Source organism: Ochotona curzoniae, unplaced genomic scaffold (assembly GCF_017591425.1).
Source record: "Ochotona curzoniae isolate NIBS_2020 unplaced genomic scaffold, NIBS_Ocur_1.0 scaffold_1037, whole genome shotgun sequence".
Lineage (NCBI taxonomy): Eukaryota > Metazoa > Chordata > Mammalia > Lagomorpha > Ochotonidae > Ochotona > Ochotona curzoniae.
Genome location: NW_024467083.1, coordinates 33,630,989 through 33,653,675, shown reverse-complemented (window position 1 = coordinate 33,653,675; position 22,687 = coordinate 33,630,989). Strand labels below are relative to the sequence as shown.

At 41.9% G+C, this 22,687-nt stretch overlaps 1 protein-coding gene across 6 annotated transcripts in view; it reads left to right on the top strand.

Annotated features, from left to right (window-relative positions):
* Window positions 1–22,687, top strand: part of ASH1L (ASH1 like histone lysine methyltransferase) — a 185,567-nt gene that overhangs the window by 23,616 nt on the left and 139,264 nt on the right. For 5 of the 6 annotated variants that reach the window (XM_040999029.1, XM_040999032.1, XM_040999031.1 and 2 more), the window contains exon 2: window positions 19,650–20,169. In XM_040999029.1, the coding sequence (XP_040854963.1) occupies window positions 19,741–20,169 (429 nt within the window). In that variant the 5' untranslated portion in view covers window positions 19,650–19,740. Of the gene's footprint in view, window positions 1–16,337; window positions 16,361–19,649; window positions 20,170–22,687 lie in introns of those variants that run through there. The other variant, XM_040999030.1, reaches the window with a different exon arrangement.

Genomic DNA, 22,687 nt, shown 5'->3' with positions numbered 1-22,687 from the left:
CTTATGTAGGTAACAGAGTTGGCACTCATCAGGCCCTGACCTCCTGTTAACTGTTGGCTGCTTTCTTCCCAGCCAGGTAACATTTGCCTAAGTACAAGGCAACCCAGGGAGCTGCCTACATCTGGAGAATATTTTTGAATTTTAATGAAGTGATTGTAGAGACTTATTGAATTCACATGAATCCATATATTAAGCTTAAGTTATACTGGCTTGATATTTTATCTGTACAAGTATCAGTTTAACATTTTTGTTTTTTTTTCTGGGTCAATTTGTTAATTTTCTTTAGTTATGAAGTAATCACTGCAACCAGGAAATGCCAAATAAAGCAAGAAATAATCCTTAACATGGATAAGACTATTTTATCATCTCATAGTTTGTTTTTGTAAAATTAGATTTATTTATTTGTATTGGAAATTCAGAATTACAGAGGAAAGAGAGAGACAGGAAGATCTTCTATCTGCTCGTTCACTCCTCAAGTGGCCACAATGGACAGAGTTGAACTGATCTGAAGCCCGGAGCTTCTTCTGGGTCTCCCTTGTGGGTGCAGGGTCCCATGGGTTTGGGCTGTCCTCTGCTACTTCCCAGGCCATAAGGAGGGAGCTGGAAGGAAAGTGGAACAGCTGGGAGACCAACCGGCACCCATATGGGATTCTGGTGTTTTCAGAACAAGGACTTTAGCCACTAGGCTACTGTGTCAGGCCAAAATATAGTTTCTTAAAACTTAAGATAATCGTTATGATACATCAGCTCTTTCTCCATGTAAATATGTTGCCTGGTGATTTTTAGGTAGTTGCTTACAGCTCTGGTGTAATGCTTTTATATAGTCAAAATTTCCATCGATTTTCCTGTTAGCTTTTAGTTTCTTTATATGCAAGGAATTTCTCTACATAGGAAAGTTAAGGGAAACTTTCTATGAGGTTTTTGGGCCTTCTCATACTCATTAAATCTACCAGTATATTATTTTTACTTATGATATAGAATGGGTGTGGCTTTTTCTCCCATTGTGTAGCTTAGTATATTAGCAATTATATCAGATAAATCAGCTCCTTACCATATTGAAAGGTGTTGATTGAAAAGGGTTTCCCTATACTGCCACTAGTCCATATTCCATTTTTTTTTTTAAAGATTTATTTTTATTATTTTTTTCATTGGAAAGGCGGATATACAGAGAGGAGAGGCAGAGAGGAAGATCTTCCATCCGATGATTCACTCCCCAAGTGAGCGCAACGGGCCGATACTGTGCCGATCCGAAGCCAGGAGCCTCTTCCGGGTCTCCCACGCGGGTGCAGGGTCCCAAAGCTTTGGGCCGTCCTCGACTGCTTTCCCAGGCCACAGGCAGGGAGCTGGAAGGGAAGCGGGGCTGCCGGGATTAGAACCGGCGCCCATATGGGATCCCGGGCGTGCAAGGCGAGGACCTTTAACCAGTTGCGCCACCGCGCCAGGCCCCGTATTCCATTTTTAAAGAAAGTAAAAACAAACAAAAAAATTCCTTCCACCAGTTATTTTAATCTTTCAGAATTGTTAAAAGTGGCTTGAGATATAATTTGTATATTGTACGATTCACTGATGAAAACTGTACAGCTTAATGGATTCATCATAAGTATATATTACGAGACCATAGTTGCTGATTCACAGTCATTCTCGTGTCTTTTTTCGTCTGCCCTAATGCTTGATAATCACTAATCTGTTTCCTTTCTGAACAGATTACTGTTTTTTGTACGTTTTCAGTATATTTTAAAGATACATTTATTTATTTGAAAGTCAGTCAGAGATCTGCCCTTTACTGTTTACTGCCTAGATGGCTGCAGCAGCTGAAACTTTTGCCCAGCTGAAGTCAGGAGCCAGGAGCTTCATCCAGGACTCCCGCACAGTTGGGTTAGCCTCCTAGCATTTCCCAGGTTATTTGCAACGAACTGGATTGGAAATGGGAGTTTTTGGGACTCAAACTGGCACCCATATGGGATGCCAGTGTCGTAGGCAGCAGCTTTTACCCACTACGTCACAATGCCAGTCCTTGTTTTTGGACATTTTAATTAATGGATTCATATATTGCGATGGGTTTTCTTGGAACTTTGTCCTTTTAGTATTCTTTTAAGGGTCATGTTTTTCACTTTGTAATAACTCTTCTTTCCTGTTTATTTTTAGATAAACACTTTGTGTGTGAGTAAAGTTGCTATGAATTCATGTGCATAAAATGTTTCTACATTAGTTTTTATTTTGCTTTAATTTTTCAGATGATATGTTTTTTTGGGAAAGGTAAAATTACAAAGAGAGAAGCAAAGATAGAGAACTTCCATTCCCTGGATCACTCCCCAAACGGCTGCATCAGCCAGAGTTAGGCCTGTCCAAAGCCAGGAGTCAGGAGACTCCAGCCTCCTACAGGTCCCCCAAGTGGATGCAGCAGCCCAAAGAGTGCAGTAAGCCTCGGCTGTTTTCCTGGGCTGTAAGCAGAGACCTGGATCAAAAGTGGAGCAGTTGGGACACCATTTGGTACTTCAACACTGTCACCAGTGCTGCCAGTTAATATAGCCTGTTATGCCACCATGCAGGCCCTAAGTGTTTTGCTTGTTTATATAGCTAAAAGTGAAATTGTTGGGTCAAGTGGAAACTTAGTCTAATCTTTTTAGGAACTAGTCGACTGTTTTACAAAATTAATTTTGCATTTCTTGTAGCAATGGATGAAAGTTCCAATTTCTCTGTTGAAAGGTTTTGTTAAAGATATAAGCTGTTTACGGTGTGTGAATAATAAATAATGTATTCTTACAATTTTCTCTGGTATACAATCCTGTGGAGTAGTTCCAAGTTAAGAATCCCTAAATATTGTAAAATAAAAATGTACTAATTCACAAGGGAGAAAAATCTGTTACTTCAGCTTCCCTCCTGTCATATTGGAATTCCTTGCATTGGGATCATTGTCATTTTTGCTATAACATCCCTATTTCTGCTTAAAGAACTGAAATAATGTGTGTATTTCATGTTAACTTTTCAGGAAGAGCTAAATACAGGTTTGGTTAGATTATATGACAGATGTCATCAGAATTTACTCTTATGACTGCTTCCTTCCCCCTTGTGGCTTCCTAATTGTCAGTTTATGTTGACTGTTTTCACTTTTTTATACCAAATTCATAGACGTAGTTTTTAGTTAAATACTTTATTTTCTTGGCATTGTTGCATAGTGTGTTAAGGTGCCACCTGTGGCACCTGCATCCCTTACAGGAAGGCTGGTTGCAGTTCTGGCTGTCCTGTTTGTGATCCAGTTCCTCTTCATGCAGCTAGGAAAGCCAAAGATGGTTGGGGTGCTTTGACCCTTGTTACCCATGTGGGAACCCCCGATGGAATTATAAGCTCTTGGCTTCAGCCTGGCCCAGCCCTAATATTGGCTATTTGGGGAGTGAATTATGGCAGTTTGGGGAATGTGATTTTGATCTCTCTGCCCCTAAAACCTGTGTGTATTCATGAAATGTCTCAAAATCAGTAGGACCTTGGAGGCTGTGTTCTGATATGGTTGTAGTCTAACTTAGCGCAAATGTGGACTGGGACTGATGTACCAAGCCAGGCTAGACTGCCAACTCCATCTGGTGCTCTGGAGGACCAGGGTAAATGTGGGACTAGGCTAGGTCTCAACCCCTACTGAGCTATGTATGAGTTACATGTGGGTTTCTGTAGCCTTTGAGACTTTTTACCCTAATTAACTATGTAAAGATCATCAAAAATATAATTTAAAAAATTACAGGTTATATAAATAAGGAAACAACTAAATTTTTTGGAGATTTGTACTTTGAGAATTAAGTGTGGTTGAGGACTGTCACTAACTTTTTTTTCGTCACTAACTGTTTTAACAGTAAAACTTAGCTTGTCCAGCCACCTTTTTTTTTTTTTAAGATTTATTTATTTATTTAGCAAAATCAGCTACACAGAGCAGAGGAGAGACAGAGAGGACGTTCTTTCATCTGCTGATCATTACCCCAGTAGCCACAACGGCTGGAACTGAGCCAATCCGAAACCAGGAGCCTCCTCTGGGTTTCCCATGTGGGTGTAGGGTCCCAAGGCTTTGGGCTGTCCTTGACTGCTTTTCCAGGCCACAAGCAGGAAGCTGGATGCGAAATGGGGCCACTGGGATTAGAACCAGTGCCCATATGGGATCCTGGTGCTGTCAAGGTGAGGACTTTAGCTGCTGTCCACTGCACAGGCATCAGCAAGTGAGGAGGCTGAGGCCTAACACAGGCACTCCAAGGCCAGACCACATACATTGTGATTTTCCTTGTGGCTGAGATTTGAGTCCAGCAGTGTAGTTGGGGAATGCCCCAGGAAACCTCACCTGGGATGACTCAGGCTCGACTCTTGTCTGTTCCAGCCAGTGCAGACTCAGGTTTGGTCCATTACCTGCGCCAACCAACACATGTACCAATGTTTGCAGCTAATTGACGGGTGCTGCAACCCAGATTGACCTTACCCAGTCCTGGATCTTGTGCTCAGAGGTGGGAGATACAACACACCAGGGGAGTTCCACAAGTTCCCTTCCTACTCCTGGATCTTCCATGTGTTGATGCGTGTTGCGGCCCAACCTTGTATGGCTAGTACCCAGTGCCGGCACTCACTGATGGGTATTGCAGCCTAGTTGGATTGGCCTGTAGCCATTCCAGCTCTTGCTATTGGGTACTACACGCTAGCCCAGCCTGGTCCAACCCCAAGCCTGGCTCTCATGTGACCTGGCATGTACCATGTCCTAGCCTGGCCTATACCATACCCACTCTGGCTCTTAAAAGCGCTGGCAGGTGGTAGAGTCTAGCCTAGTCTGGCATTGTCCCCAGCCCCAGCTTTTGCATGCACCAGCAGGCTATGTCCTGTTCTGTGGAAGAGGTCATTTCTCTCCTGGTCAAATATGGGCTTAGCTGCTCCCACTCTAGTACATCATCAGATTCCCTTTCCTGAGCAACCTGCAGCCTGCATCCAGGCTCCAAGGTGGCTTGTCCTGGCATGGTTTCCCCACATATCTTAAGAATAGGTAACTGTGTTGGCACACTGGTATAGTTAATACAAATTTGGCATTAACCATGCCCAGAATGCCTAGCAGCTACCTGCTGCTTTTCTTGCACCGGTGTAACATTTGCCTACAGTTGGGGTTATGTTTATATTCTAACAATAAACTTTTTTTTTCTTTCTCATTCTTTTATAGCAATCAGAAAGATTTTTCTCAAGATGAAAATTGTATCTTGTTACTCCTCAGATATCTTTAATAGGTTTTTTTTTTGGCATGTTTTGTCATTAGTAGAGTCCAACAAGGCCCTTCTTGAGCTATCCTCCTTTTTCATTCATTTTATGCTAGTCTCCCTTTGGCCAGTCAGTTGTTGATCTTCACAGTTTGGAAGATTTCTTCACATGTCATTTTTTTCTCATTTTCTTCCCACAGTTTGCCTGGGTATTTCCTGTTACACTTTGCGACTTGAGTTTAAATTTTAAATATTTATTTGAGATCCAATTCCTGTCCCTTCAAGTTCCCTTGGAGTAATAACTCAGTTTCTTTTGTTAATTATATTTGATCATCTATACTTAAATAAATAGATACTTATATGATTAGTTTTTAATCTGTGTCCTGTAAACATGAACATTTATATGAGCAAAGACCACATGTGTGTCATGACTACATCTAACCGTGTGTCATAATTCTCAAATATACTGTGATACTCTCAGCAAATCTTTATTGAGTTACTGAAGGGTTTAAGACTTTAAGACTCTATAAAGGTAAAGACATAGTAGGAGAACCAGTAATGTCATAGGAGGAAAAAGAAAGTTTTAGATAGGGCAAATATGTCAAAGTCAACAGGTTGGAATAATGAAAGCAAGGCTGTAAGGAGCTAGTACAACATAGTAGTAGTGAGGAGCCAGAATACCTATGTTTTTTATTGGCCTTCAGCCTAATTTTATTCATTTCTGAAAAGGGAACGAAACTTGTAACAACCTCACAGTGATTGTGAAGCTGAAATGGGATAATATATAAAAGATTAATCAAAGGGCTTTGGACATATTAAAAACTTAGTAGATAGGTGTTTTATTCTCACTGTTGGTAATCCCATTGTGAGGACTCACTGTCACCCAGCTGCTTAAGCCATCACTGCTTTTCTGCTTCTGATCCAGCTTTCTCTGTCAATATTCCCATGGAAGGCAGCAGATGAGCTCAGGTATTTGGCCTCCTACAATTCATGTATGAGACCTAGGTGGGTGGAGTTTTAGGCTCCTGACTTTGATTTGGCCCATTTTTTGCAGGTATTTGGATCATAAAAATCAAATAGATCAGAATCTGTCTTTTGTTTTTCTCTCTCTCTCTCCTCTCTCCTTTCTATCACCCTGCCTTCCAAATAAATGAATAAATCTTTGGAAATTAATTTTTTTTAAAAGCCCAGCATTGTGACAAAACAGATTAAATCGCCACTGATAATTCTGACATCTTGTGTTGAGAGCCAGTTCAAGTCCTGCTGTTCAACCTCTGATCCAGCTTCCTGCTAATATTCCTGGAAAGGGAATAGAAGTTCAAGTACTTCGGCACCAGGCACCTGTTTGGGACACAAGATGGAGTTCCTGACTTTGGCTTGATCAAGACCTGATTCTTGCTGCATTTGGAGAGTGAAGTAGGAAATGCAAAAGACTCTTAATCTCTTTCTCTTTTCATTTTTAGATACAACTATTCACTTTTATTTTTTTCTTTTCCCACACGAATATCATCATGTTTTTTCCCATGTATCTGGGGTCAGGTGAGAAACAAAGGGAGAAGCCCCACCCAGCCTCCTACCCATCACAGGTCTCCGTTGTGGGGCATGCTCCAAGGTGCCTGCTCAAGCAGTTTTGATAGTTCAACAGGTCTGAATTGCTGCCATTCTAACTGTTCCAAGCATGATGAAATCTATTCAGAATCTGCTGTCTGACATAGTCTCTTCATGGTTAGGGTTCTGAGATCAGTAGTTCAGTTGGAGGGATCCCAAAAGAAACTCCATCTGAGGTGATCCCAGATCTGATTTTTATGTGTGCTTGCCAGTACAGGGTCCAGCACAGTCCGTCACCCCAATCAGCTTATGCACTTCCTAGTCGTTGCAATTACTGGGTCAGTTCTGTTTCCAACCCTGTCTTCCACGCAAACCAATGGGTGTTAGAGCCCAACCCGATCCTGCTCACGTCATGCTCTTCCCCTCACAAACCAGTGGGAGCTGCAACAAGATGAGAACTGACACCCATATGGGATCCCAGCATTTGCAAGGCAAAAGTCAGTCAATAAGCTACTGTGCTGGACCCTGGGCCCTCGATTTTATTTATCTAAAAGGCATATTTCGGTGGGAGAGTGAGGAAAGAGATCAATCAACTGATTGTTCTCTTATCCACTATTTCACTCTGCAGGTGACAACAGTTGTCAGTGCTAGGCCCTGCATTCCTCCTATGTAGATTCAAGGGCCTAGGCACTTGAGACATCTGGCTGCTTTCCCATCTCTGTTAGCAGGGAGATTGAATGGAATTGGAGCAGTTGAGAATTGAGTAGATCTAAAAGGGGACACAAGTGTTGCAAGGCTCATTAAGCTGCTGTGTCACAGTGCTGGCCCTAGGTTTTCCTTTTTTTTTTTTTAAATGAAAGAACATTTATCTTTCCCTAACCCTTCTCTACTGTATTTTTAAAGTGCAGGTGTGGGCCTAGCACAATAATCTAATGGCTGAAGTCCTCTACTTGTATGGGCCAGGATCCCACATGGGTGCTGGTTCATATCCCAGCTGCTCTATCCCCTTCTAGGTCCCTGCTTCCCATGTGGGAGACCCGGAAGAAGCTTCTGCTTTCTGGCTTTGGATTGGCTCCACTTGGGGAGTGAACCAGTGGATGGAAGTTCCTGTTCACTGTCTCTGCTTCTCTCTGTGAAACTTCCTTTTCAGTAAAAATAAATCACTTTAAAAAGTGCTAATGAAAGATTAGTTAGATTTATAAATATTAAATTACTGGAAATGAAAATTTCAGAGGAATTTTAATATGTATGTTTGTGAGTAGTCATAAAAGGAATTGTTTTTTGTAAATTATAGTGTTATGTGTTTTTATTATAAAAATTATTTGTTTTAATAACCAGCAAAAGGAAAATATTATAAGTCTGTTGATATGCATTAAACATAGATTGTCTTTAGGAATTATGAACAAGTAAGGAAAAAAACTAGAAAAGGATTAGGTTGAAGCCACCAAAATGTAACTCATATAAGACATGGAATGAGCTCAAGAATACTTACTGTGGTGTGGGATACAATAGTGGACTACACTAGTGAAAAATTCCTAGATAGAGTTTCAACTGTGATAGACACATACAGTGAACAGATATATTGTATCTAAGGTGGTGAAGGGCATTGGAGGAGAAACAATAGGATGCTATGAGAAAACATTGTTAGAATGGTGTTTTTTTTTTTAAGAAAAACATTATTATTTTATTATTTTTGAAGATTTTATTTTTATTGGAAATGCAGACATACAGAGAGGAGGAGAGACAGAGGAAGATATTCTGTCTGGTGGTTTACTCCCCAAATGACTGCAATGGCTGGAGCTGCACTGATCAGGAGCCAACAGCTTCTTCTGGGTCTCCCACACAGCTATAGTTCCCAAGGCTTTGGGCTGTCCTTGACTGCTTTCCCAGGCCACAAGCAGGGAGCCAGATAGTACATGGGGCTGCCAGGAATAGAACCAGAGCCCATATGGATCCCAGTGCAAGCAGGGCAAGGACTTTAGCCACTAGAGTATCATGCTGGAGCCTTTTTTTTTTTTTTTTTTTTAATGAAGGGATGTTAGGGATTTCTCTTTTATCAGGTTCACTTAGGCAAAGGAATGAAGGAAGTGATAGAGAGCACCATGTGCTGATTTGTTGAACAATGAATGTATAGTCAAGGGTCCAGCTCAGTGACCTAGTTGCTGGATTCCTTGAATGTGCCTGAATCTCATATAGGCGTCAGTTCTGATACTTGCAGCCCCGCTTCCCATCCAGCTCCCTGCTTGTGGCCTGGGAAAGCAGTAGAGGACGGCCCAAAGCCTTGGGCCTGTGCACCCGCATCAGAGACCCAGAGGAGGCACCTGGCTCCAGACTGTATTGCTTAGCTCTGGACATTGTGGTCGCTCGGGGAGTCAATCATCGGTGAAGGATCTTCCTGTCTCTCCTCCTCTCTCTGTGTATCTGACTTTTCAATAAAAATAAATAAGTCTTAACAACAACAACAAAAGTTGAGGCAAGTAACATAGTACCTACAAAAGCCCTGAGGTGAGAGTATATTTGGAGTATTTTAAATCACATTGAGGATTTGTGTACCCCCTTTTAAAAGTAAGTTTAGAGGCTTGTGGATATCAAAAAGAGGTAGAGGGAATTGTGGGGCCAATTAAATAAGATTTTTAGACTTAGAATTTGACTTCTGACTGAGAAACGGAAGCTGTTGAAAGGGATTTTATGCAAAGTGGTGACATCTTCAGAAGCAGTCATTTTTTTTTAAAAGATTTATTTTTATTATTTTTGTATTGGAAAGGCGGATATACAGAGAGGAGAAACAGAGAGGAAGATCTTCCATCCGATGATTCACTCCCCAAGTGAGCGCAACGGGCCGATGTGATCCGAAGCCAGGAGCCTCTTCCGGGTCTCCCATGCGGGTGCAGGGTCCCAAAGCTTTGGGCCGTCCTCAACTGCTTTCCCAGGCCACAGGCAGGGAGCTGGAAGGGAAGCAGGGCTGCCGGGATTAGAACTGGCGCCCATATGGGATCCCAGGCGTGCAAGGCGAGGACTTAACCACTTACGCCACTGCGCCGGGCCCAGCAGTCATTTTTTTTAAATGAGCTTTTTTTTTTTTTTTATGTGAAAGGCAAAGTTGCAGAGAGAGAGAGAGCTTTCATCACTGATTCACTCCCCAAATAGTCACAACAGCTGAAGCTGGAGAGAGGAAGAGAGAGAGAGGGACAGATCAATCTTTCATCCACCAGTTTACTTTCCAAATAGCCACAACAGTTGGGGCTGGGCCAGGCTGAGGCTAGGAGCCCAAAGCTGCTTCTGGGTCAGCCCAAGCACTTGGCCCATCTTCCATTGCTTTCCTAGGTACATTAAAGGAGCCAGATTGAAAGTGGAGCAGCTGGTTTAAGCTGGTGCTTATATGGGATGACAGCATCACAGATGAAGGCTTAGCTTGCCATGCCATGCTGAATCATAATGGAGCCTGTTTTTAAAAAATTTTTATTGCATTTTTAATAATGTTTACATGGTTGAAATGGATACATTCCCATGTAGGGCTCTGATTAAGATGGGGAGAGTCAAGGTATAGAGGAAGGTGGGTGTGAAGTTTTTTTATTGTATAAATTTTCTTTTTGATAATTTTTGCATATTTGATTAGGGTATGAAGTGTCAAGGGCTAGATGAAAGTGGGTCAGACCGTTGTTTTCACATTCTCTTTTTTTCCCTTTTTTTATCTGGGGGTGGGGAGAGATAAGGGGTAGGACAAATGTAGGACAAATATTTCAATTTTTTTTAAATTCTGTGTCACAGGGTATGGAAAGGAAGAAGGCAGTCTTTTTTTTTTTTTTAAGATTTATTTTATTTTATTTTTATTGGAGAGGTGGATATACAGAGACGAGAGTCAGAGAGGAAGATCTTCCATCCGATGATTCACTCTCCAAGTGAGCGCAATGGCCAATGCTATGCCGATCCGAAGCCAGGAGCCTCTTCCGGGTCTCCCATGCGGGTCCAGGGTCCCAAAGCCTTGGGCTGTCCTCTGCTGCTTTCCCGGGCCACAGGCAGGGAGCTGGAAGGGAAGCGGGGCTGCTGGGATTAGAACCGGCGCTCATATGGGATCCCGGGGGTGCAAGGCGAGGACCTTAACCACTGCGCCATCGCGCCAGGCCCAGAAGGCAGTCTTTTAAAAAAGATTCTGCTGCTGCTGAGTTGAGAAGATTGTAAGAAATAAAATAACTGAAGGCAGGAATCAGCTCAAAAGACTATTGAAATAGGCCAAGTCAGATATGATCAATTGCATGTGATAGCTGTTAGAGTAGTAGGAAATAATAAGCTTTTTGTATAGATTTTGATGGTAGAACTGGCTCAATGGTCTTGCAGTACATGAAAAAGCAAAAACAATTAAGGATAAGAGCTCTTAGTGCCTGGTGCAATAACCTAGTGACTAAAGCCGTGCCATGCATTGTCCGGGATCACTTCTGGGTAACAGTTTGTGTCCCTGCTGCTTCACTTCCCATCCAGTTTCCTTCTTGTGGCCTGGGAAAGCAGTCAAGGATGGCCCAAAGCCATGGGACCCTACATCTATATGGGAAACCCATAGGAGGCTCCTGGCTCCTTGCTTTGGATTGACTCCAGCTGTTGTGGCCACTTGGAGAAAGTGGAGCCAGTAGATGAAACATCTTTCTGTGTCTCCTCTCTGTAAGTCTGACTCTCCAATACAAATAAAATAAATCTTAAAAAAAAGAGATAAGAGCTTTTTCAGCCAAAAAATTCAGATTAAAGTCATTTATTTAGGGGCCCGGTGCGGTGGCGCAAGTGGTTAAAGGTCCTCGCCTTGCCCACCCGGGATCCCATATGGGCGCCGGTTCTAATCCCGGCAGCCCCGCTTCCCTTCCAGCTCCCTGCCTGTGGCCTGGGAAAGCAGTCGAGGACGGCCCAAAGCTTTGGGACCCTGCACCCGTGTGGGAGACCTGGAAGAGGCTCCTGGCTTCGGATCGGCATAGTATCGGCCCGTTGCGCTCACTTGGGGAGTGAATCATCGGACGGAAGATCTTTCTCTCTGTCTCTCCTCTCTGTATATCCGCCTTTCCAATAAAAAAATAATAAAAATAAATCTTTAAAAAAAATAATAAAGTTATTTATTTAGATGAAAACGCCTGTGGGAAAAGTATATTTCAAAGGAACTAAAAGATGAATTGATTCTAGACATGTTCATCTTGAAGTGTATAATTTGTTATGGATTCAGCAAGAGTGTTAAATCAGCATGTGGTACATGATTCTGAAATTGTAAGATCTTAATCTGAAGATACAAATGTGTGACTCATCAGTGATCCATGAAATTTAAAGTAAAATTCAGATTTAAGAGACTGGATATGATCATACCAGAAGTGAACATAGATAGAAAAGAGGTTAAAGTGTCCTGGACACTCTAACACGTAAAGTCTTGGAGAAGAGAAAAGAGAGGCAGACGAGACTGACTGAAAGTAGCCACTGACAAAAGAGTCATTGCAGGTGTTCCAGTTGAGTGGAGAGGGACGGGTATTCAGTGCAGCGGTTAAGGTACTGCTCCCTGGGACCCACATTCCATGCCAGAGTCTTCTTGGTTCTGATTTCTGGTAACATTCTGACTTGCTGATAGTTTGTACCTGGAAGACCATAGGTATTATGTCCTAGTCACTGAGTCCTGCCCCACCCACGCATGAAAATCGGGTTGGGTTTTTGGATCCCACCTGCTTCCTTACACAGCCCTGACTTTGCAGGAATTTGGGTTTGAACCAGGGAGTTGAAAGACTTTTTTTTCCTTTTTCACTGCCTTTCAGTTTAATGAGAAAGAAGAATTTAAAAGATATTCTGGTGCCCGGCACGGTGGCCTAGCAGGTAAAGTCCTTGCCTTGAACACACCGGGATCTCATATTGGTGCCGGTTCGTATCCTGGCAGCTCCACTTCCCATCCAGCTCCCTACTTGTGGCCTCGGAAGTCAGTCAAGGATGGCTCAAAGCCTTAGGACCCTGTACCTGCATGGGAGACCTGGAGGAAGTTCTTGGCTCCAGGCTTCAGATTGGCATAGCAGTGGCAGTTGTGGTCACTTGGGGAGTGGGTCATTGGACAGAAGATCTTCTCTGTTTCTCCTTCTCTCTGTATATCTGACTTTCCAATAAAAGTAAATAAATCTTAAAAAAGAAAGATATTCTGGATGTCTAGTAAAGAGATGTAGAGAATATTCTTCTGTGTCAGTATTTTTAAATTAAATTAAATTTCTATTTGAAAAAGTTGCAGAGAAGTAAGGCCAGATTTTCCATCCACTGTTTCACTCCCAAAATGGAACCAGTGGCTGCACTTGGGCCCGTCTGAAGCCAGGGTCCTTGAGCTTCACTTGGGTCTCCCGCGTGGTTGCAGGGACCCAAGTACTTGCGCCAGCCTGTACTGATTTCACAGGCCATTACCAGGAAGTGTATAGGATGAAGAACAGTAGGGCTTGGATTGGTTCCCATAAAGGATGGCAACAGCTGCCACGGCATTGTCCCTGAGAACAAATTGTTAACACCAATGTGGAGTTCTTCAGAGACCTTGACCAACAGGTTGTGTGGAGAGTTTGCTGCTTAAGTGGAATCAGTGTGTTCAGGAGAAAAAGTGTGTTAACAACTATTTCAGGATGTTTTATTGTAAGAAGGAATAGAGAAATGGAAGCTGCTGGTAGCTGTGGTATCAAGAGTTTTGTTTTCTGGAGAGAATCAAGATGGTGGAATAGGGTAAGGACACATTTAAACGGATGGAGAAACATTAACCAGTATGAAGCAGAGAGGGCACGTTCCAGGAAATAAGAGAGGACAGAACAACAGCAGAGGGGTACCTGGAAACTGACAGACACAGGAAAGCAATGAAACAGTGGTGTGATGTTGCAGTGACTGATACCACAGCTTCATGCAGCCATTGGCAAACTGAACTCCACTGGCAGCCAGAACTCCACCAGCAACTAGGTGAGAAGGGACATTCGCTGGGAACTTGGAACCCAAAGAAATGCCTGTCCTGCTGGTCGGTTTGATTTGGCTAGGAGCAGAGACAGAGCTGCAGATTCCAGTTGGGCAATGTGGGAACAGGGTGGATTTTACAGCCCAGTTCACCCTCCTAGAGCCGAATTGGGCGCCAATTTGATTAAGGAGGCAAAGATTTAGCATATGCTAAGCGGTAGCAAACTCATTCTGACTCAGCAAACTGCAACCAGTGGCATGTTCCACCCAAGACAGGTCCGAGTAACCCTCAGACCTGAGAGCCAGCAGGTCAAGAACTCTAGTAGTGGCACATCAGGTGCCATTTTGTACAGTGTGGCAAAAGTTTCAGGACTGCAGGGAAAACAGTGAGCTGCTCGTTGCACTGGTTCCACAGGAAAATTATACTGACTGTGGCATCGTATGGGTCAAGATAGGTCTGTTTGGTCCTCAGACCTAACAACCAACAGGTTCCTGCAAGATTACCACCAACAATCACCTAGCTGTATAGAACACCTGGTGTCTTCCTAATCCTGGGACCTGCTCCAACTGCAAGTGGGAGAAAGTTGTAGAGACAATGGTGCAGTCACAGCATGGTATCACAGGAGGTGCAGCCTGGTGAGCGAGGAGCTCGGGTTGCGGAGCTCATGGTGGAAATCTAACATAAGAACCCAAACCTGGGTCTCGCTGAAGTGAGTGTCACAAGTGACTGCAAACAAAGAGCCATGTGCCAACTGCAATAAGTAAAATCTAACTGTGGACCTGTGGGTGACACAGCTTAGAAACCTACCCCAAGGAGAAGAATTTGCTAACCAGAAGTACAATGGCCAAGAGCAGAAGAGTAAACAATGGCAAAAATGAATATTACTAAGGACTCCCCTGCAAAGGAGCAAAAACTATGCCAACCTCAGAGTTTACTGAGGAAGACGTTGAGAAAATGGGATATACAGAATTCAGAATACTTGCTATAAAGCTTCTTAACAACAAGAAGCACATAAAGCAAGTGTTCAAGGAATTTAAGGAATATGTCACATTCAAAATGAATCAAATGAAAGCTGATACATTAGAAATGAAAAATGCAGTGGAGCAAATTGAAAGTACCGTGGAGAGTCTCCAAAATAGAATGAAGCAAGCAGAAGAAAGAATCTCAGAATTGGAAAATATTTCCTGTCACCAGGGAGAAGCAAACAAAAAGATGGAAGCAGAGCTGGATCAGGCTAAAACAAGTATTCAACAATTGAAAGACACTATTAAAAGGCCAAATATAAGAGTTATGGAAGTCCCAGAAGGTGCAGAAAGAGAAGCTGAGTTTCAAAATGTATATAATGAAATAATAAGGGAAACTTTCTCTAATCTAAAGAACAAATTGGGAAACAACATCCAGAAGGGGCACAGAACTCCCAACAGGGTTGATAAGAACCAATCTTTACCATGACACATAATATCCTTAAATGTGCACATGAAAAAAAAGAAACCAGTCAACATGAAGAGAACCAAGGATGCAGACATGTTTGAGATGATGGAAAAGTATTAGGGTAAACAACAAAGAGGAGATTACAGAAAAAGGGGTCAGGAAGTCAACAAGGAAAACACCTGGAAAACATCTAGACACAGGGAAGAGGCGACGACGGTGGAGTGTTGTTAGGGAACAGAAGACCCAGCAGCTACCCATGAGCTGTGATCTGAAATCCAAGGACAACAAGGGATCCAGAGGCAGCCACAGTTCAGCCCTTGCAGCAACCAGATGGGAGCTTGTGTTTGCATGGGCAGCTCAGGAGGTGAAGACAGGTTGGGACAGGCCAATCCTGCTGAATACTTTGGCCCAGCAATGAATGGAAAGGGAACTCCCTGCACTGTGAGACAGACTGGTGGTGGGTCAAAGCTAACAGCAAAGAGATCAGATGCTGGAGTGGACACATTTCCAGCCAATCTCATGGGGAGGACAGTGCCAGCTTTGCATCCTGAAGGATCTGTGTGTTCCCCGGATTGGGAAGCCAGTAGCCCCAGTTCTCCAGCAGTGCTCCACTGGGCGCCATCTTGTGTGTTTACACAAGATTAGTGCTGCTCATAAACCAGTTTTTGGGACATTTGGTGTCTTCCTAACCCAGGACACTGGTTGAATATAAAAACTGACTTGCAGATCGGTAGGTAATACATTTTCGACAACTGCACTAAGGAGAAAAATACACCAAACAGGATTGCAGTGTCAAAAGTTAAAAGAAGAGACAGATACACAATGAATGTTACCGAAGACTCCTCAGTAGAGGAACAAAGCCTCTAACACCCTCAGAGTTAACTGAGGAAGACATTGAAAAAGTGGGGGACAAAGAATTCAGAAAATTTATTTTTATTTTATATCATTTTATGACATAGTTTCATAGGCTCTGGGATTCCCCCATCTCCTCCCCAAACCCTCCCCCCATATTGAATTCTTCCATATTGTTACAGTAGTACAGATCATTTCCAGTCATGACTCCTTCATTGCAGGTATGGACCATATGGAGAGTCCAGCATCTTATTATCCAGATAAATTCAATAGTTTCATTGAAATTGAAAGTAGAGCTGGTAGAATATCATTTCCTCCAATGAGATGTCACTAAACAACTTCAACAACAGGAAGAAACATCGAAATTAACAACATCATGAAGTTAATTAACATGGTATTTATACCAATATGTTAGAAAATGCAAGTTCTTAACCACATCCTGTAACTACTTTCTTGGCATCTCAATTTCAGTTTCTACACAACCGGCTGCTATAAAACGTTTTTTCTTTTTCTCCCAAACTAACGTGTTTTTGAGTTTAACCTAAATCAGAGTGGAACAGGAACAGTGGAAGGATCAACATTAACATCCATCGTGTATATATATATATATAAAACAGCTGAGTATAAAGTTAACATCAAAGTTTCTATACTGTTACATTCTTGTTTAGCATTAATAAATTGATAAAATTTGGGGGGGATAAAATTAAGCCACAATTTAAACTTTGCAATATATAGTGTTTAAGCATGGGTTTACAGAACTTTGCATTTTAACAATAGAAGGAAAGTTTTAGGCAGGTGAGCTGGGACATCCCCAACAACCCAGTGAAGGAGGAAGAATTTAATTCTACATCCTACCTAGTAAAGTCCAGGAGAAGCAAATGGGGAGCCAGACCAGTAACTACAGGCTGAGCAATTATAGGCTAGTTGGCCGTTTTCCTGGCTGTTCCAGACTTTCTATCTATCTGAAAAGCCAGATGGGAAGCCTGATCAGTAAGGTACAAGCTGCGTGTTTATCAAGTAGCTGACCTTTATTAGTCTATCTGAACTAATTTTGGGGCTCACAAGCAACCCTGATGGTCGGCATAAGAGAAGCCTGGGAACCAAGGCTGGAACTAGATAAGGACCAGAGAAAGTTCCTCTCCCGAGTCCAGAAGGAAATTTATAACCCTTTTTTCTCTGAGTACCACCCAGGCTCCTAGCTGTAGTTCCTATGTCACCAGACCCTAGGAGAGGGTTTTCGGCTGCTACCATCCCGTGTGGGAAATCCAATAGGAAATGACTGACCTCAGAGCTCTCAGCCTCCGAGGGCATTCATATTTCCTGTGATCTCCTAGGCAGTCAGGATACGGTTCTCGTGTCCATGCTGACAGTCCACGAAGTATCCATTGCTTCTGTGGCGAAAGCACTTGGGAGGCTTCTGGGAGTCTCCGGGATTAGGATACAGACCTCCTCTTATCCTCCTGTTCCACCCTGAGTTCCCCTCCTGCTCTGTACACACAACCTCCTATTAAAAGGTTGTTAGGGTTGTTCTTGGATCCCACCACAAATTTCTATGGCTTTTTCAATGTCTAAGGCTGTCCTATATGGATAATAGGCAAAGATGGATCAGTTTAGTACAAGCTTATGCAGGTCTGAGAACATAGGTATACAATCCTTTATCCCTACTATTTGATACCAGTGTAGACTTTGGACTGTTACAAAGGCAATGTATATTGAGTAAACTACCATTGTGGTATTTGAAGTAACCTTGTTTAACTAAACATTGATATGTCTGAATTGTGATGAGAAAAAATTTAGAGAGGTCATGAAAATTAAGACCAAAATGGATCTAGTCAGGTTTGTTAATGAAGAATTAACAACAAAAACCTTAGTTTTTAGAGCTTTTTGGATTTCTGGATTATGAACCCGTCATGAGGAAGAATAGGATCTTCTGTTTACTTATGGAGAAAAAATAAATGACACAGAACCAGAAATGTACAGGATTTTGGAGGAAAGTAGAGAAAATTCAATTGACCAAATCATAGGATGTGTGTGTTGGGAAGTGAGCATAGATGAATAAAGTAAAGCCAGTATACTACTTTTTAGTATCAATATGTGAAGTGGTAGACGGCAAGAATTGTCAAGAGTGATAAGATTTAAAGACTCTTCCTTTACCTATGGGCATGATTGAATAGATTTTAATCAGTTGGCTAGTATTTGTTGCCTAACTGTAGAATGCTGCTGCTGCACCAAGTTGTGACCTAGCAGATTAAGCTGCGTCTTGCGATGCCCGTATTCCCTGTGATGGTGTCAGTTTCCATGCCGGCTACCCTGCTTCTATCCAGCTTTCTGCCAGTGGATCCTTGCAGGTGGTAGATGTTGGCTCAAGTGCCTGACCACTGCCACTTGACAGAGACACCCAGTGAAGTTCTTGACTGTAATCTTCAGCCTTGCCCAGTCTTGGCTGTTATGGGCACTTGGGAATGAGTCAGCAGAAGGAAGATCTCTATCATGTATACTCTAATTCTACATTTTAAGTAGATGAAAATAAACAAGCATTAAAAAAAATAAAAACTGCTACTGTTGCCCTCATTACCACTGAAACAATAATAACAGCTAGTAGCACTAAATTACTGGCACCTTTTATTAAATCCTTGTTAGGTACCGTTTATTGGGCTAAGTATTTTACTTGTATGAACTGTACAACAGTTTATATCATATGGTCTCTGTCCTTGAGAACTTCATGTAGCTTTCTGGAAGGAACGTCTGAGGTCACATAGTTGAAACTGTAAAATAGTCTACTATGTAAATAGAACTTTCTTAGGGGTAAAAGGTTCTCCTTTTTCTTGAAACTACTCCTCAGTCTTGAGACAGTATATGCTTGAAATGAAAGTTGGTCTGTCAGTCCTGAATAATAGGGTTGCTTTGTTTGGGCTTTGAACACACTAGTATGTCTTTTGAGTATATAGTAATCTGGTTTCCTAAAGTCCTTTATAAATTAAGTGCATGTGGATGCGGCAGGGGAAGGGAGTTGCCCATTTAGGTTCTCAGATTATGAGTGACACCTCTTGTAAAAGAATGAAATGGTATGTGCTTTTTAACATGAGGAATTGGTTCATGTCAGCTGACTGTTTATTAGACGGACTTGTAAAAATAAACTTCTGATTTTCAGTTTTTATGACAACTGTTACTAGTAACATGTATGAAAAAAACCTGTATGATTATTTGCCTGGTTTTTTTGGATAACTGCAGTGTAAGTATAGGAACCAGGACTGTTTTGTTGATTATATACTATATTTTCAGTGTATATACAATTCCCAAAATATGATAGGTGCTCATATATGGTTTTTAATGAATCTGTGCATTATATATCAGCAACAGAGATGGTTGTCTAGAAATCCTATCCTTAAAAGCATGACCATTTCTTAGGAAAGATTGCATCATTGAAACGATTTTGAAACATGATGCCTTACCTTTGTTGAAACTAATTTAATTCAACGAAAATATATGATGTACTTCTGTTGAAGCTGAGGATCTCTGGTAAACATATGTAAACTCGTCTTAGACTTTGGGTGACCATCAGTTGCAGAAGCTTAATGGTGTAGTTATATCACAGCAGATCTTACATTTTGATGCATAGCTTATTCACTGAAGCTTGTTTTTACCTATAAAATGACAAATTTTTGTTATGGTCTGTTCTGCAGAGAAAGAGATGCTGGTTCCAAGTTTTGGAGATCCCTGCTTTTTGTGGAACACGGTTCTTTAAAATTTTCCTAAGATTTCTTGGCAATATATATGCTTGTGATGGACCCTAGAAATACTGCTATGTTAGGATTGGGCTCTGATTCCGAAGGTTTTTTACGAAAGAGTCCTTCTGCCATCCATTCTGGCACGCTGGTCAATAAGAGAGAAGTGGAGCTAGAGAATAACGCAAAAGAGGAAGAGGACCTTCGAAAACGGAATCGGGAAAGAAACATCGAAACAGGGAAAGAGGATGGTTTGACTGATGCACAGCAACAGTTTTCAGTGAAAGAAACAAACTTTTCAGAGGGAAACTTAAAATTGAAAATTGGCCTTCAGGCTAAAAGAACTAAAAAACCTCCAAAGAACTTGGAAAATTATGTATGTCGACCAGCCATAAAAACAACTATAAAGCATCCAAGGAAAACACTTAAAACTGGGAAAATGACTGATGAAAAGAATGAACACTGTTCTTCGAAACGGGTAAGTAGAATTCCCAACAATTTGTCATCGTTGATAATTTGACAATATTTGAATTTAATTTTTTTAAAAATTATCTTTCACACTTCCAAATGCCTGCAATGACAGCAACTAAGCCAAACCTGGAAACCTGGAGCTGGAATTCAAAACAGGTCTACAGCATTAGAGACTGAGGCCCCGATAGTTGAGCCATTACTCGCTGTATGCCAGTATGTGTTTCAGCAAGAAGGTCGAATGAGGAATGCAGCTGGGACTCTAACCCAGTCACTGTGGTATAGAATGCAGGTGTTTTTTTTTTTAAAGATTTATTTTTATTATTTTTTGATTGGAAAGGCGGATATACAGAGAGGAGAGACAGAGAGGAAGATCTTCCGTCCGATGATTCACTCCCCAAGTGAGCGCAACGGGCCGATACTATGCCGATCCGAAGCCAGGAGCCTCTTCCAGGTCTCCCACACGGGTGCAGGGTCCCAAAGCTTTGGGCCGTCCTCGACTGCTTTCCCAGGCCACAGGCAGGGAGCTGGAAGGGAAGCGGGGCTGCCGGGATTAGAACCGGCGCCCATATGGGATCCCAGGCATGCAAGGTGAGGACCTTAACCACTTGCGCCACCGCGCTGGGCCCTAGAATGCAGGTGTTTTTAATTACTAGACCAAATGCCTGCATTTCTTTAGTAATTTCTGTCCTGCACCCATATCTTAGGAAATTTACGTTTTTCTTTTTTTAATCTTTATAAGTTATTTTTCTACAGATTAATTTACTTAGTTGAAATACAGAAATAACAAAGAAAAGAGATAGAAATTTTTTGTGAGGCTGGATCAGAAGCAAAATAGCTGAAACTCCCATATAAGTGTTCTCATATGAGATGCCTGGATCTAGGATAGGACTTAATTAGTTACAGCATGATGCCACTCCCAAGGCAGAATTACTCAGAGAAGGTGAGACAGACCTTTAATCTACTGGTTCATTCCCCAAATGGCCACAGCAGTCAGAGCCAAGCCCTTCTCTGCTGTTGACCCAAGCTCATTTGCAAGGAGCTGGACTGGAAGCACAGCAGCTACAATGGCTACAGCCAGTGGACTCTCATATCAGATGTTACTGTCGTAGGTGTTGTCCTAACCAACTGTGTCTTAATGCTGCCCTATGTTTATGTAATTGTTAAAAAATGGTTTGAGTATTCATCCGAATGGCAGAATGACAAAGAAGGTAAAGACAGAAACAGATCTTCCGGCTATTGGCTCACTCCTCAAATGGCCACAGTGGCCAGGACTAGAGCAAGTCCAAGGCCAGGAGTCAAGAACTACATCTGAATTTCCCACGTGGGTACAACGGTTCAAGTACTTGGGCCATCTTATGCAGCTTTCTCAAGTGTATAAAAGCAGGGAGCTGGATTGGGAGTGAAGTCACTCTGACTCAAACTTATGCTAAAGTGAAAGAATAAAACAAAAGTCAATTCTATGAGTAAAGTTTTCAAACTATAATTTATTCTTAAAATTACAATAGTTTAGGAGGAGGTATTTAGCCTAGCAGTTGAATATTCCTAGTTCTCAGATTGGAATGCCTGGATGTGATTCCCAAACCCTGTTCCTCAGTACATCTCTCTGCTAATATAGACCCTGAGACGCAGCCTTGATGGATCAAGTAATTGGCTTCCTACCATTCACATGGACGACCTGGATCACTTTCCACGCTTTCCAGCTCCTGTTCTTGCCCCTAGTCAGCCCTTATAGTGCAAGCATTTAGGGAGCAAACCAGCTGTGGGTGAAAGTTCTTGTTCTTTTGTTTGTTCACTTCTTTTTTTTTTTTCTCTCTCTCTCTGTCTTCCTTACTCCCTCCTTCCCTCCTCCTCCTTCTCTTTTCACCTGCCCTTCCCCTGCCTCTTCCCTTCTCCATTCTCTTTTTATCTCCCTTCTCTCAAAGTTTTTATTAATTTATAAACTTCAGTCATGAACTCTTAATTTCATTAAATATGTATTTTTTTAAGTTTTAGATACATGGTTCAGAAAGTGGTACATTAACAACTGAAGTTTAAAATTTTGTTCATTTCTTAGAGTAAATATTAGAGTATTTGTTCTAATACAGTTCATACATTCTCAGAGTTGCATTAGTTACATATTTTAAGGGTCTTAATCTTAGTTTATTTTTGTTATGTCCTGTACTGTTTTTTTGACAGCAACAAAAAATTGCATAACACTCAGTTTTGGTAAGTTGCAAGGGAAATAAGCAAGTCTCAAGGATTGTTGGTGGAAGATATGTTTGTAGAGTGATATTGAGAGTAGTTTGCTTGTATCTATCATAATTTTAAAAGAGGGCAGTGTGATCCCAGTGTTGCTTCTCACTAAAGTGTAGATTCCTGATGGGTTATTTTATTTGGACTTGTCGTGTAGCATATCTTTTAAATGTCTTGGGTCCAGTCTTTGGCACAGGAGTGTCCACTTGGAATACTCAGATTCCCTTATAGGTGTACCTGAATTCAAGTCCCAGCCCCACTCTCCTTCCTGCTAATGCGTGCCATAGGATACA